The 15,999-nt window shown below is 44.2% G+C and overlaps 1 protein-coding gene across 3 annotated transcripts in view; it reads left to right on the forward strand.

Moving 5' to 3' along the window:
* Positions 1-14,316, forward strand: part of WT1 (Wilms tumor 1) — a 51,275-nt gene extending 36,959 nt beyond the window's left edge. Inside the window, exons 6-10 of one of the 3 annotated variants that reach the window (XM_011362532.2) lie at positions 3,274-3,370; positions 6,221-6,371; positions 9,662-9,751; positions 10,319-10,402; positions 12,907-13,415. In XM_011362532.2, coding sequence (XP_011360834.1) covers positions 3,274-3,370; positions 6,221-6,371; positions 9,662-9,751; positions 10,319-10,402; positions 12,907-13,028 — 544 coding nt within the window. In that variant the 3' untranslated portion in view covers positions 13,029-13,415. Of the gene's footprint in view, positions 1-3,273; positions 3,371-6,220; positions 6,372-9,661; positions 9,752-10,318; positions 10,412-12,906 lie in introns of all 3 variants that reach the window. The other 2 variants (XM_011362534.2, XM_023532086.1) reach the window with 2 other exon arrangements.
* The last annotated feature ends 1,683 nt before the right edge of the window (positions 14,317-15,999 follow it).

Genomic DNA, 15,999 nt, shown 5'->3' on the forward strand with positions numbered 1-15,999 from the left:
TAGAAACACTCTCCAGGGCACTGGGATCCATCCTAAACCCACACTTAGAGAGGCACTTAATGAAATGAGGGGGATCAAGAAGAGGAGGATCCAGATGGTAAAAAAATTAGACAGCAATTCATATCGTCATAGTTGAGAGAACCACGGCTCTGTAACCTGAAGAGATGTCTTCAAATACCTGAGTATTGTCATGTGGAAGAGGAGTTAGATTCAGCCCATCCTATGGACCATTTGTGGACTATGTGCCTTACTTCAGTCACTAAGTTGAGAAGATGCAGAGAAGAGCAAGTTGGTTTCTGCCTCCAAGGCCAAGTTTTCTTCACAGAGCAAAGGGAGATAATATAGAGATGGCTGTAAAATAATAATACTGTGTGGTTCTCCAGAAGGCAGAAATGAGGAGGCATAGTTCAACTTGGTTTAGGAAGGCCTTTTCTAACAAGGAAAGTTCTCTGCAAATGGAATGGGATGCCTTGGAAACTTGTCACCAATCGTATTGGTTCGACCGTTGAAAATGAGCTAAAGGAGCTTTGAATGGGGGGCAGAGTAGACGATTTTTCTACCTCTGATAGCATGTGATTCCAAGACCACCGACTTGCTTTCCTTTACTTATCTAGAGAGAGTCATCACCATATTAAATGCCCACGAGTTTTACTCAGTGTTCTGGGCAGACCACACTGGGAAAAGTGTTGGATTGCAGAGTGTATTTGTCTTCTGGAGATGCAAGAGTCAATAGGCAGGGGCCCAGCTGTCTTTGTTATTCATGGACCTGGTAGAACAATCTCCTGGCATGTTTGGCAGGTACAGCCTTGTTGCCGGTTGCTTCTTTTGTTTGTTGGCTTGCATCTGGCTGTGAGGATCATGTCATTCCCTTTGTGTGGTGCAGGAGTTTGTTTCCTGGGACAAGTAAACTGTGAAACACTATTTCCTATGCCCACCACCGTCCAGGAACCCAGAAACATCCAGTGATTAGCTACCGAAATAGGAGATTCCTAATTCTTCCCTTTTGATGGTAGAAATTTAAAATAATTCAGATTTCTATTGTTGTGTCCCCATAGATCCCTCAGCCCTAGAAAATATGTCACATTTTGATTGCATGCAGAAGGCTAAACCAAGCAAAGACAGCATGTCTTCACAGCCTTTGGGGCAGAATGTTCTGGCAACAGCATGTCCTCTTTCTGCTACCCCATTACCATTTGTCACCAACTCTCACTTCCCTACTGTCTATATAATTGTAAGGAATGCAGACATGGCCTCTTTTCCTTGGCAGGCACATTCTAAGGTTCAGAAAGGCAAATACTATCTGGATTTGGCATGTCTTTTTAATTTTCATGTGTTTGACCCTAGTTTAGCACTTTGGGGCATTTCCCTCCAGATACATCAAAAATCACCTGAAAGATGTGGAGACAAGGTATAGTAGGGAAAGGGAAACAGACTGCCACCCACCTCCCCAAACTGCTATCATTGCTCTGAGTAAAGGAAACAGGCAATTCTTTCTAAATAGCTTGAGGTCAGAACTAAATGTGAAACCCCACAGCTGCTGTGGCTATAAGGTGTGTGGACATGTCATGTCAGTCATCCTGGCAGAAAATTTCCCTTCCAGAAATTTTCTCCCCTGGATGAGTGAGAGTTGAGCCAACCCTGGGCTTTCCCCACACCTTTAGATGGAGTGGGCTCATCAGCCAAGCTATCTGCCTCTGGCACTGGGACCTCTGGAATCCCTAGAGTAACGGGCAGAGGGTAGAGGTTCTCAGCCCTGCCAGCCAGTTAACTGCACCTGGAGGCTTAAAAAAATGCTGGTGCATGGACCTCATCTCTTGAGCTAATTTTTTTAAAGCAGCCTTACATGTTTCATATACCATACAGTTCACCCATTCGGTGATTTTAGTATATTCACAGAATGGTATGACTGTCACCACAATTTTAGGACGTTTTCAGCAGTCACTCTCCATTTCTCTCCAACTTCCCCAGATCTAAGCAACCAACCACCAATCTACTTTCTGTTGCCATAAATTTGCCTGTTCTGGACAATTTTGTATAAATGGAATCACACAATAGGTGGTCCTTTGTGACTTACTTCTTTCACTTAGAATGTTTTTCAGGTTGCTCCACATTATCATGTATCAGTATTTCATTCTTTTTTATCACCAAATAATATTTCATTTTATAAATGTACTATATGTTGTTTATTCACTCATCAGCTGATGGCCATTTGGGTTGATTCCACTTCTTGGCTAGTATGAATAAATGATGCTCACAAACAATATGCACAGCTTTTTGTGTAAACATATGTTTAATTTCTCCTGGGAATATACCTAGAAGTGGAATTTCTGGGACATGTGGTAACTTTATGTCTAACTTTTTGAGGAACTGCCAGACATTTTCCAAAGCAGCTGCACTACTTCAAAGAGGTATTTCGTAAAAGCTCTCCATGGCGATTTGAGATGTGGTTAGAAAATGCTGCCCACGTGGGTAAAAACCCTTACTCTGTCTCATTTGGAAGTAAAATAACCACAGAACAGTTATCAGCTTTCTCCTGAAAGAGAGAATACTTTTAGAGCAGACTATCCACACCTTCCAAGTGGTTCTTTTCAACATTCCACATCCCTTAGCTCTCACTAGTGGTCCAAGGTTAAGCTGAGCATTGGCTAGGGGACTAAGTCTAATGGTAGAGGAAGAGTGTTCCATGTCCACCTATGGCGTGGGTTGGCTGCAAAGAGTTAAGTCGATCTGGAAAACTCATCTGTAGATTAAGTGGAGCAGGGCCACAGATGTGTAACCTCCACTTCTGAGGACACAACATCTCTTCTTGTAAGTGTCATCACTTTCTTGGTGCTATCTGCTACAAACTGAGTCATGAGGTGCCAACAAAAATCCATTGTACTTGATGTGAACTTGAGGCATCTGCTCATTCCTGAGATATTCACAGCTGTCAGCCCTCCCATCTAGATGGTAAACAACTTCCTGGGGATGAAATCTTGCCACTGTGACTTTTCCCGGCTTGTCTGAGAGGCATAGACCCAGATGGTGTGGTGTGTCTGCGAGAATCTGAGTGTGAGGGAGGGCTGCGTGGTTGTGACAGGAGAATCGAGCAGCCAACTGCTCACAACGCCTCACTTCTGAAGTACACCCAATGGAGGGAGGCAAAACAAAAACAAAAACAACCAACTGTGGTCCTGTGAGCTTTTAAAAAACATTCCTCCTGCTGCAGATGCACATTTCCAATGGCACCTGTGGACCAATCTGAGTCTTGTTCTCCCTTCTTTGTGTTTGTAGCCACGGCACGGGATATGAAAGTGATAACCACACAACACCCATCCTCTGTGGCGCCCAATACAGAATACACACCCATGGCGTCTTCAGGGGCATTCAGGTGAGTCCTCAGGGGGCCTGGCTGGCAGTGGACTTCACTGCCTCTTTCCCTTCTCAACACCCTTTCACTTCCTAGCTGATGGCCATTTGGCCCTGGCAACTCTGTTCCTAATTTTAGGCTCCTGTGACAGCAGGGACCCATCTTCCACTGGGGCAGATAGGGCAGCCTCCTCCTCTCCAGAGGCCAGTGTGAAGGGGGCTGCCTCCCTGACTCGGACCAAGACGCTTCCTGCAGAATCCCATTCTTTCCTCTTTCATTGCTTAATTAGCTTTCTCTGTAGTGGACTGAGCAGCTCCTACATTTGGGCTAAATGGGCTTGAATTAATGACCTGGACCCCTGACTTCTAAGAAGACTTGGTCTGCATTTATAAAGTGCCCAAAGGTAGACTCTGTCTTGCCAGTTGTTGCTAATAATAACAATAGCAATAATAACAGTGCACCTTATACATCTGGACACTTTCTATATACCAGGTACTATGCTAAGTTTTATACATGACTTTTTTTTTTTTTAAATGGACTTAATTTTTTTTAGAGCAGTTTAAGGTTTAAGGAAAATTGTGGGGAAAGTACAGAGAGTTCCCATATCTTCCCTCTTCCTCCTCTCTTATTATTAACCGTCCTGCATTGATATGGTACATTTGTTACAACAGATGCATATTGACACATTGTTAACTAAAGACCATAGTTTACATTAGGGTTCACTTTTTGAGTTGTGGAGTTCTCTGGGTTTTGTTAAATGCATAACGCTATGCATCTACCCTTACAATATCGTATAGAATAGTTTCACTGCCTAACAGTGCGCCACCTGTCCATCCCTCCCCCTCTCTCGCCTTCCTCCATCTCCACAGCCACCGATATTTTTTACTATCTCTATAGTTTTCCTTTTTTTCTAGAATGTCAAATAGTTGGAATCGTATAGTATGTAGCCTTTTGGGACTGACTTCTTTCACATAGTAATATGCATTTAAGCTTTTTCCATGTCTATACATGGACATTTTTTCCCATTTAATCTTCAGTACACCTTTATGAGGTAGGTACTATTATCTCCGTTTTATGGATGAGGAAACTAAAGTCCAGAGAAGATGACTGACTTGTCCAAAATCACATAGCTAGTAAGAGGTAGCATGGGGATTTAGAACACAGACTCCAGAACCCCTGTTTTTAACCACCATGTTATACTGCCTCTGAGGGAGACAGAGGGCGGTCAACAGTTTTGGGGAGGACGGAGTCTTTTTGGTGGTCTGAATCACCAGAGTTAACCAAAGGCTTGCATTTGTGACTTTTGCATATGACTCAGTGGCTGCCACGTGAGTAACAACTGTGATACTTTCACCAGAATAGTCAGAACTCTAGAAATAAGTTGTGTGTGGGCCAGGTCCCCACATGATGTGTGGGACAAGTAGCTCTGAGATGTTCTGATTAATATTTCCAGAAGCGTCATGGTGATAGAACAGTGCGTTCCTTCACCCCAGACCTTTCGATGTGAGAACGAAGGCAAGGGTTACAGAAATATGGAAATCTGACGAGAGCACAGAAAGAGTCATCCAGCCTCTCCTCCAACAAGTACCATCAGAATCCTGCACCAGGACCCTGACTGACACTGACAACTTGATTTTATTATCCTATTGCCACGTGCATGGCATCTAGGATGAATGAAAGGAAATGAAGAAAGCTCTTTTTGCCTTTCTTTCCACCAATCCCGGATTGTCAGACTCATTGTCATGGCCTGTGATAGACTCCAGACTGGTTTCATTACCCTCTCATTTTCTCCTGGAGTCTACTAATCAGACGTAGTGGCTCACCATTCATATTTATGCCACCGTTTGCCTTGAGACTCTGTGGCTTAGCAACAGCAAAGTTGCATGTCACTATGGTATTTTTTCTTCAAAACAGAAGCTCTCACAATGCAAGGCAGTGTGAAATAAAAACTAGAACAGAAGCGTGGGGATGGTGTGGAAAATGCACAGAGCAGAGAATGGGTTAAACTCAGAAGTTGTTTTAGGTCTTAACACAAAACCTGGATGTGCCCTTTGGCCTGGCCTTGCCCATCTGTACGAGAATGAGGGGGATTCAGCTGCCCCTCAGGCACTTCCACTGCTCCCGTCTGTGACTCTGATCCTGAGCAGGAAGGGGAGTTTGCCTCATCGTTTTCCTCTAGCTCCTTCTCTTGGAGGACTGACCATGCACACACTCGCTCCTACAAGATAAAAGGGACCAACAAAATGCCCTGTGGAGGACGTGTAAAGTGCACGAAAGGCAGACACAGTGTTTTCTAGTGTCATTATTAAAAGATTGTACTGGCTCCATGGGACCTCTGGTGATTTCAGCTCCCCTTCACAGACAGAACCCGCAAATCTCAGAGGCTCCTTCTTTCTGTCATTTACTCAGATGTGGAAAGTCTAGTTAGGGGCTCATCCGGTATTCTACATTTCTCTCTAAAAAGGACCTCCCCGCCCATTTCATGTTAGGCTCCAAGTCATGTGGCCATGTGTCTGAGTGGGAGGGATGCGAGTAGAATCTGGCGCTTTGGACTTCAAGACCTCACTGTCTCAAGTGGAGAAGCTGAGAGACAAGATGGAGCGGGAGCTCTGCCAGCATGTCTTTTACAGATGCCCTGGCTCAGTATCCCCAAGTGAATTCAAGTACTGGTTCTGCTTGATTATAGTGATGATCTATCATCCATTAGCGATGCCTGCTGTGGGCATCTGGGGTGTGGAGGGGAGTGGTTTCAGGCCTTGTATCTGCCATCCTTTCCTTGGGTATATAGTCCAATGCTCGTTTTCCTTTGGGACTGATGTGAATATTCACAAGTGGCTTAAAGCCTGCATTTCTCTTACGTTCTGCTTTCAGGATGTGCGGCGCGTGCCTGGAGTAGCCCCGACTCTTGTCCGGTCAGCATCTGAGACCAGTGAGAAACGGCCCTTCATGTGTGCTTACCCGGGCTGCAATAAGAGATATTTTAAGCTGTCCCACTTACAGATGCACAGCCGGAAGCACACTGGTAAGTGTGTCCCCCGTCCAGCCTTGGTCGTGGTGGCCTTTGGGCAGAGGCAGTCCAGGAACTCCTGTTCTGGATCTCACTCCAGTAAGAACACAGGTGATTTTTCAGATGGAAAGTAAACACTGCTTTGAAAGGTCTGGTCAGGTGACAGAAAAAGGCTGCTGGGCCATTTTGGATCTTGATTGTCCATCCTTTAATAAAGAAGTCAGTAAAGTGTCTTCAGGAAGAGCAAAGCAGAGTGGTGGAAAGAGAATCGCGCAGAATTAAAGAGACTTGGGTTTGAGTTCTGGCTTTACCACCAAGTGGTGAGAGCTTGAGAAAGTTACTTAACTTCTCTTTGAAGTTCATGTGCTTTACGTGGAAAACGGAGATGATCATGTTTACCTCATACAACTGTCAAGGCAGATTAACTTTTAAAATCAAATTGAATCAAAAGAGTTAGAGGTATGAAGCATCTACTAAACTACCCTATGTCCCTAGGTCTGAATAAACGATAGTGTTACTATTAGAATACTATTAGCATCTCTAAAGAGAGAGGAGCTAGCCTGGGAGGTGGGTAAGCAGACAATTTTGAGAGATGGATGGGCAAGGTTATCTCAAGGTTAGGAAGAGATTGTTTAAAGAAATACTTAACTGCTTGGGTTGGTAATAACCAATCACATAGAAATGGGAAAATGGATTGTAGGTTTAACTTTTGTTTTTAATCTTTAAAAAAGAGATGATGATTTTTGATGATATGTTAAGGAAAACTGGATTTTCCCACAGGTCTCCCTTGGGGGAAGAGAACTGGCCTCGTCTGGTTGTTGGCCACCTTGAATGTGAATAGCCAGCCATTCCACAAATATTTGCTCTTGGCATTGGGAGTGGATGGGAATGAGGTTGGGCTCCCCTACAGGGGAACAGTGAGAAGTGCAGACTTTCCCACAGGGGAGCTGGTGCCATTCTTTTCACAACTAAAGGACAGCTTTGTTGTTACCATCAGCATTATTATCATATTGTTACTGCTAACTTTTCTTTGAGGAAGAGAGAGAAAAAAGTGAGCTGCATTCGGATCTCTAAACCATTAGACTTTGCTAAGTCATGGCATCCAGAGGATGCAATTCTGGTATAAACCCAAGTGTGCACTCAGTAGACCACTTGCTTTGAGGCTAAAGATGAGAGAACTAGTGGCATGTTCTATTTTTACATATTTCCCCAAAGAGGATTATTTGCAAAGAAAAATGTTAAGGTGATAAAGAAAGTGTTAAAATAAAATTCTGTCTGGAAAGATGTGAGGGAATACATCGAAGGCAATATGATTATAGAAACTTTTAGTAGAAAAGAGGCACTTAGAAAATAATGAAGGTTAGATGTCTGTGTGAAGGGAAGACAGTGGACAAGATAGCCAACACCTCAGACCCTCTGGAGCCTTTAAGAAGCTCTTCCTGGCAGGAGATAGAGGGGCAGCCTGGTATATAACAATCCTGTGGCCCCTTCTTGAAAGAGTGCAATTTTAAAAAATTTATTTATAATAACAGTGCAGACTGTTATACTAAGTACTTTTATGTTAAATACTTTCTATGTGCCAGGCTCTCTACATGCATGATTTCATTTAATCCTCACATATAAAACAATTATTAGATGGGTAGGATGTAGTGGAAGTAGAATTCAAACTCATTCCTTTGAACTCTCGAGTCATGATCCTCCTCTGAATGAGTTTATCATCTGAGTTGGAGTTAGGATATACCCAAATGAACAGGCACTAAGAGTATATAATAACGTATTAAACCTGAGGGTGGAGGAGTTGAGAAAAATTGTTCGGAGGGTATTGATTTGAAATAGGGTCATCCCAAGTTTTCTTGGAGGAGGAATGGCTTGAGTTAACCATCAAAGGGTTGGTAAGCAGAGGAAGCACAAGAGAAGAAGAAGCAGAGAAAAGCAGGGGAAAGAAATGAGACTGTGTAGGGGCGCTGTCCTCTCCAGGCTGTAGAGTTGAAGTATAAGTCTCTGGGCTGGATACAGGAAGTTAAGTTAAGGAAAGGCTCCTGCCCTCAGGATTTTCCAGCCCATGGAAGAAGGAAGACCTGGACACAGCCCACCACTTTAGATGTTCTGTAATGCGATGAGGGAAGGAAGGGCTTTCAACCTGGAAGGGCTTCAATCATGAAGTTTCTAGAAAGGCATCGCAGGGAAAGCGGCACTTGTGAGGAACATAGAGTAGGCTTTTTGCCGGATGGGAATGTGGAGGTGTGGGGACAAAGGGCATTTAGTCTGAGTGGAGCGCAAGGCAGATTTCGAGAACGCCAAGCTCTGATATAGCAGGAATACAGATTAATCATGTGAATTGAGGAGGTTCTGGGGCTGGAAAGGTAACTAGGGACTGCCCTGCAACGGAAAGACCCGACTGATACCCGGATGGCTTGCTCTCCATCCTAGAATGCTGGTGACTCAGAATTCTCATAAGGAGGTGGGAAGGCCTGAGGTTGCTCAGTGTACTCATGGGGCTGAGTTCCCAGTATTTGGCTGAACTTTCTCGGGTGAGGACAGGGTGGGGCTTCTCCATTCTGAGGCAGGAGGTTGTGTAATCCCACTATTGACTTCTCTCGGATAAAGGGGTAGCAAAAATTTTCTAACCACTTTGGCTTCTAGTTTAACTTGAGCATCTCACAACCATGTAACGGTTTATGCTTGACTCAGAAATGAGAAGTCAGGAGCAGAGAACACAAATCTTAAGGCCATAAAATATAAAACACTCATTTCATGGGGCCAGCTCTAACGTACGTCCATCCCAGAAGTCTGCCTTAGACTCAGTCTAGGAGTCAAGACTTCTTTGGTGTATTATTTGTCTAAATATTTTCTGCCAGTGATTTTTTAGCCCTGCTTGTGTGCTAGGTGCTGGGCTAAGACCTTTATGTGGATGGTCTGATTTAATCCATTCATAAATCCTTGGAAATTGTCAGATTATTGGCCCCATTTCACAATAAGGAAACTGTATATCACCCAGCACTTTAAGTGGCAGAGCTGGATGTGACCTTAGCTTCAGACTCCAGGACCTGAGTTCCCGTTCGCTTCTGACTGGGAGGCGAGGGACCATCCTCATTCACCTAGCGCCCCCTCTACATGCATTGTGCATGAGCCTACGTACAGGTGGGCCTTTAACCTCACACTGCAGTTGGCAGCGCCAACCTAACAAGCTCCACTGAAATGCCTTAGGCATTTTGGGGTCCCTTCAGTCCCAGTAGGAAAGGTTGCCTTTAACAAGATTTCCATTTCCAGTATCATTTTCAAATGGAATATGTGTCTTCCCCAAGGTGAGAAACCATACCAGTGTGACTTCAAGGACTGTGAGCGAAGGTTTTCTCGTTCAGACCAGCTCAAAAGACACCAAAGGAGACACACAGGTTTGTAGGTTCACTTCTCATTGCCGGCAGTGTGTTTCCCTTGAGTTACGGTTGATTTTGTGGTTCTTGTTAAATATGGATGTGAGAGGGTCAGCCATTTGTTTCATTCTTCTAATTTTTTTTCCCTAATCTCTGAGGATTTTCCTTCTCTTAAAAAAAGAAAGAAAAGAAAAAGAAGCATCCTACATTTCTCCTGTAAACCACAGAACAATGAGATCCCACTAGTAATTTGCTGATGATACACTGAGCATCATTAAAGAATGTGGGTGGTTGAGATCAGAATCCCTTTTGCAGTGTGTGATTCACTTTTTCCGTCTCAGATGCAGCTGAGACGTTGGTGAGAAGCTGGACATATGTGGTTAAGGAATAGTTGTTTCCAAGACAAAAGCAGGTCTTCAAGGGTTACGGTGCAGAATCAGGTGGTTCATGCCGGGCCTGGGGGAAATCTGAGGGTGAGGCAGATGTTGCAGGCGTGACTGGAAATACCCGGCTCCTCGGGCCACCGGGAAGCAGGCCTTCTGCCCCCACGTTGTTAGGGCTGCGGCTAGACCTTCTCTGTCCGTTTAGGTGTGAAACCATTCCAGTGTAAAACTTGTCAGCGAAAGTTCTCCCGGTCCGACCATCTGAAGACCCACACCAGGACTCATACAGGTAAAACAAGTGCGTAAACTTTTCTTCACATTTATTTTTCATTATTTTTTTTTAAACTACTGTGAAATGAAGTTGTTTATGATGAGAGAGATTGGAAAAGACTAGTGCTAAGGTTCTAAACAGGTTTAGACTCGGTTGAGAGAAATAACAGTGCATGGCTATCTTTAAATAATAACATTGTTTAAGAAGGGATGGGGGTGGATACAGAACAGGAGAGAGAGGCGAAAAGAACTCTTTTCATGAGTGTCCAGAAGAAAATCGACGAGATAAGCTAGGTCCCTCCTGTTCCCAATTGGTTGTAACATCACATTTTTATCACTCAGTTTGATATGATAATCAACCTTACAGAAAACCAGCAGAAATTCTACCATGCCAAACATTTATTCTCCCGAAAGCTCATGTTTCACGACACTGTTTTCAGAGACCTGAATCGTTTCTCTACTAAAAATTAATGCCCCAGGAGCCGTCATGGTTTCTGCCAGACTCATATCAGCATGTGGATATCATCGCCTTTGCACTAGTATATACAGGGGAATGAGGCATTTATTCACTGGCTGCTGAAGGTGTTTGCTTCTCCATAAGGCTGGTGTGATTCATAGTGAAAACAGCACCATCTCTGTTGTATTCTTCAGCTTTGGAAGGAGGACCAGTGCCTAGGTGATCTCACTTTATCTTTACAACATCCTCGTAGGAAGAGTAGGGGCAGGCGTGTTTTATCCCCATTTTATAGATGAGGGGACAGAAGCATTTAGTTACTAAATGACTTGTCTAAAGTCCCAAAGCAAGAAAGTAAGTAGCAAACCCCGTTTTATCTGCTCCCAGCCCACCATTTCTCACTGCCTTCTTTGTTGGAGAAAGAGGGTTTTGGGGTTTGGGGTTCATCTCACAGCCTGGGGAGGAAAGGGAATTAAGAAGAGAGCCAAAGTCAGCAGAGCTGAATACCACTGATGGACTGAGAAAAAGGAAAACCAGCATGAGAAAGAGTGGGGGTTTGTCCATTAGGAGACAACCTTTGACAGCATGGCTGAGGATGGGGGGATAGGGGCCAGCGGCCAGGATCAGGAAGAGCAGAGGAACAGCGAGTGGGAGGTGAGGGAAGACGTGACGTCACCAGCCCCCCATACAGTCCCAGATTCTCAACCCAAGCAGGCTGCAATTTTATACTCAGAGTCAAGGCACCTGTGCCCTAGAGTTGGTGGGGTGTGTATCTCACTCCCCCTACTCAGATACCTTTGGTGTCACTTCTTTGTCTGAGTGCTGAGCTCATAATTTGGTCGGAAAGAGTTATCATCCCTTGTACCCTGACCCCCTACTCTGTGCATATCTGCATAGGTGCGAAGCAACCTTTGTTGCCAGCAGATGGTTAATAGTATACTTGATCGGCCCCAGTCTTGACCTTGTGATAATGCCTCTCCTAAGACATTTCTCAATCTTTGTCCTGACCAGTAGTTCTTAGAGAAGACAGTGGGAACAGCGATATCCTAAGAAGAACGCCCCCTCCCCAGGTGGTTCAGGGATTGGCATTTTTACTGAGCATAAAGTCACGGCTGTATTTCCATTATGAGTAGGCCCAGGAGGTGAGATACAGCAAAGTGCATGGGCTATGAAATGAGACAGATTTAGATTTGAGTCTGCCTGGGTCTGCCCTCTCCAAATGTCCAACCTCGTCTATAAAGTGGGGATAATGCTGCTTCCCTTACAGGGAAGTTGTAAGGAGTATATGAGGCAAGGTGTATATATATGGTGCCCAGGACAAGGCTTGGCATATATTAGGCACTTAATAAATGCTAATTATCTTCCCTATGCAGAATGAGGCTTGGAAGGAACTTCTGAGGGTACCTTAGATGGAGAAGCCTTGATCTTTTGGCAAGCTTATTAAAGATCTCAAAACCACGCCTCAACTAGAATTTTCTGTACAACAGGGATTATGCTCTAAGTAGTACTTTTAAGGAAAAAGAAGCAAATACCATGCACACTGGTATCAGTGATATATTTAAAAATACTCCGTCTGTCCAAAGTATCTATGTAGACAGATTTTAAAGCTACAGTCACAGTTCTGCTGCTGGATAGCAGTCAGTCAGTATGGTGATGACCTTGAGACCCTCACAGCCCAGTTAAGCTCAAGTCCCTACTTAGACAGCAAAGGGGGAAAATCTACACAGTTCACAAAACAGTCTAACAGGAGAGGTTGAAACAAATGTCTTTTCCCCCTTAAATATGAAATGCCCAGACATTTCCATTAACTAGACTCATTCCTTCTCTCCATTTCCCATCTTCTGACTTAATAATATTTTATAACTTTTACAATATTTTAATCCTCAAGGCCGCAGAGGCACTGCCATTTCATGAGTTGCATGTGAAATTAGCCCAATTCATGAGCTTAGGGACAGAACTAGAGGGAATCTGGAATGGGTACCTTGTGATGATTTAACTTGGGCCTTTGATAGTTGAGTTTGTACCCAGTTTTTCCACTGCAAGTGTCTGACTGGCAATTGTGTCAACAGGTGAAAAGCCCTTCAGCTGTCGGTGGCCCAGTTGTCAGAAAAAGTTTGCCCGATCAGACGAATTAGTCCGCCATCACAACATGCACCAGAGAAACATGACCAAACTCCAGCTGGCGCTTTGAGGGGTCCAACCCAGGGGACAATTCTATGTCCCAAGGCAACACGGCATGTGAACTGCTTTCAAACCTGACTTTAAAATTCCTCCTCACTCACCTCTTAAAGAAGGAAATGGCGGCCAATTGTCTTCATCCAGCTTCCAAGACAAGATGCCTGTGCTACTGGATTCTGCCGGGTTTGCCCGGAGAAGCTGGGCTCTGCATTGCCAACTCGTAGTTGACTCACAAGGCCCTGGAGAAGTGGCTAACAACATCCGGTTAGTTAAAGCCCATCACCATTTGGTCTGGCTTTTCCGGTGTAAGAAGAACCATTGTTGATGATGTTCCCCCACCCTCTCCTCCTTTTATGCTCATTTTCACTGGGAATGGAGTCATTGTACCATTTTCCATCATAGAATATTTATAGGCCAGGGCATGTGTATGTGTCTGCTAATGTAAACTTTGTCATGGTTTCCATTTACTAATAGCAATAGCAAGAAATAAATCAAAGAGCCAGGCCCTGGGGGTGAGCCCCTTCAGACATTCCGGAGGTTAGGCTGGCTGCTAACCTGGAAGGCAGGATGGAGCACTACCAGGCAACTTTTAAAACTCATGCGTTTCAAGCAGCTGAAAAAAGAATCAGAACTAACCAGTACCTCTATAGAGAAATCTAAAAGAATCTTACCGTTCAGTTAATTCAATGTTAACATTAGCACAATGCTCTTAAGAAACTGTGCTTGAAGACCTGAGATTTTGGTTTCGTGTTTACTTTTGACTTTTTTGAGTTGTAGTCCTATGCATCTTCAGAAATGGACGTATCTCCTCACACAAAGGAAGTGGAATTCATTTTTATCATTTGGGGTGTCCTTAGAGTGTACAGACCACGCTGGTCATGTGGCTTCAAGTTGTAAAAATTAGAGTGACCCTAAAAGAGATAGGGGCTGGTCCAGGATCTCCACTGATAAGACTGTTCTTGAGTAACTTAAATAACTTTGGTTCTAGAGGCTATGTGAAAAAAAAATGAGACTTAGTGTGAGGAAATCCATTGTTTAAAGGTAATTGGCTATGTGTGTGTGTGCCTGTATGCGTGTGTGTGTCTTAAGGGAGGGAGTTTATTATTTACTGTTGCTTGAAATTATTGTGTAAATATATGTATCTGACGATGATTTGCTCTTTGACAACTAAAGTTAGGAAATGTATAAATGTTAGCTGCATCACTGTCTTGGTGTTGATCTTACAAGGTATCGATGATAACACTAAAAATGTAACCTGCATTTTTCACTTCGCTCTCAATTAAAGTCTGTTCAAAAGGAAAGTGACAAGATTCTGTCCGCTTCATTGTGTTCAAATCTTGAGGGCAGTCGAACCTCTTTTAAATAGGTCAGAAGACGCCGCCGACATTGATGACCCCTGGTTGAGTCTCTCCGGGTCCTGACCACACTAGTTATTTCTCTCTGTTGAACCTCAGGAGGCAGCGCTTTGCCGTAGAAGCAGCCAGAGAGCTCTGCCTTCTCCTTGCATCATAAAGTGATTTTGCTGGTGCTGCGATCAGATGGGTGGCATGGTGGTAATTGTGTTTTGGGGTTCATGTTAATCGGATGATCGTGGCATCGCTGCTTTTTTCAGGTCAGTCAAAGAGACTAAAGAGGTGCTGATGATAACTGGTCTTTATTGTAAAGTTCGCAGCTACACACTATATGCACAGAAGTATATGCCTAGTACAACTGAATTTATAGCTGTAGTTGCTATAAATCAGCTCAGCAGGTTGAAAACTTCTTAGACTTTCCAGGGCAGCCAAGTGTGAAAGCAAAATCTACATTATCTATAAACTATAAACACTCTGGCTCTGGTGTGTGGTTTTTCAGTTGTAAATAAGGAGATTAATTTGGTGTTGCCCCCCTCAGCTCCATTATCATGGAGCTTGCTTCCGGGTTTCATCTCTTCATTTTAAAACGTATCTTGAACAAAAGGCAGCTCAGACCTGGAACTCTTTTCTGCATTGACGTGCAGCTCACAGTTCGGGCAGCCTAAAAGTCGGGTCCCGAGGCCCCCCTTAGTCTGCATCTGGCTCTTGCATCACTGTTAATTATAGCGAGTGTGGTGACTCATTTGTATCAGCCGTTTTTATCTTTTCCTGCCAGAAGACAGCATTTCTCTGGAGAAGCTCAGGACAAGCATGGCAAACGTCAGCGAGTCCGAGGGAGCCAGGTTTCACAACAAAAGCAAAGTCACATCGTGTTCAACTGCACGAGGAAGACCAGAGATTCTCACACTGCCAGAGCAGTGTAGTTCACAGTTAAGGTCATGGGCTTCGGAAAAAAGACCAACCTGGGTTCTAATCCTAAATCCCCAGGTTCCTTAGCTGTGAGGCAGGGACAAAAGAGTCTCTTGCTTGATAGGGTTGTAGTGAGGGTTAAATGGGGGCGGCGGATGGGGTGGGGTGGGGGTGGGGGTGGGGCAACATCTAGTACACAGCAAAGGCTTAATTAATAAGCATTATCTAGGAAGACGATTACTCAAAAACTCACCTACTGACTTAATCCTTACCTCCCACTCCCCCAGGCATCTTCACAGGTCAGCTCTGCAAAATGACAGACACATCTATTTCCATATATCCCAAACCAGAGTTAAGGTTTGTAGCAATAGGGCTCTTTCTTGCCAGCTTCCCCACAGACCACTGCACGAGGTCTTTGTGCCTTTCATAAACACTAGGTGGCACTGAGTGTGTGTTTCTGAGACCCATGGTGTTGACCATCAGCAGATTGTGAGGATGAAAGCAGATAAAAAGTTGATCAGTAAGAGCTTTCTCTATATAGCCCAGGCTAGAGGCTAAATTAGATGCCACTGTCAAAACGTGCATTTTTCCATCTCGCATTACTGTAGTGTCCGGTTCAGTGTACGGTTCAATATCTTTTAAAGGCCATCTCCAGGCACCCCTCCGCTCCCCACCCACACCCTGCTGGATCCTCCTTTATAATTCCAGTCATCCCTAGCCTCT

This window comes from Pteropus vampyrus, unplaced genomic scaffold, assembly GCF_000151845.1.
Source record: "Pteropus vampyrus isolate Shadow unplaced genomic scaffold, Pvam_2.0 Scaffold76, whole genome shotgun sequence".
Classification (NCBI taxonomy): domain Eukaryota; kingdom Metazoa; phylum Chordata; class Mammalia; order Chiroptera; family Pteropodidae; genus Pteropus; species Pteropus vampyrus.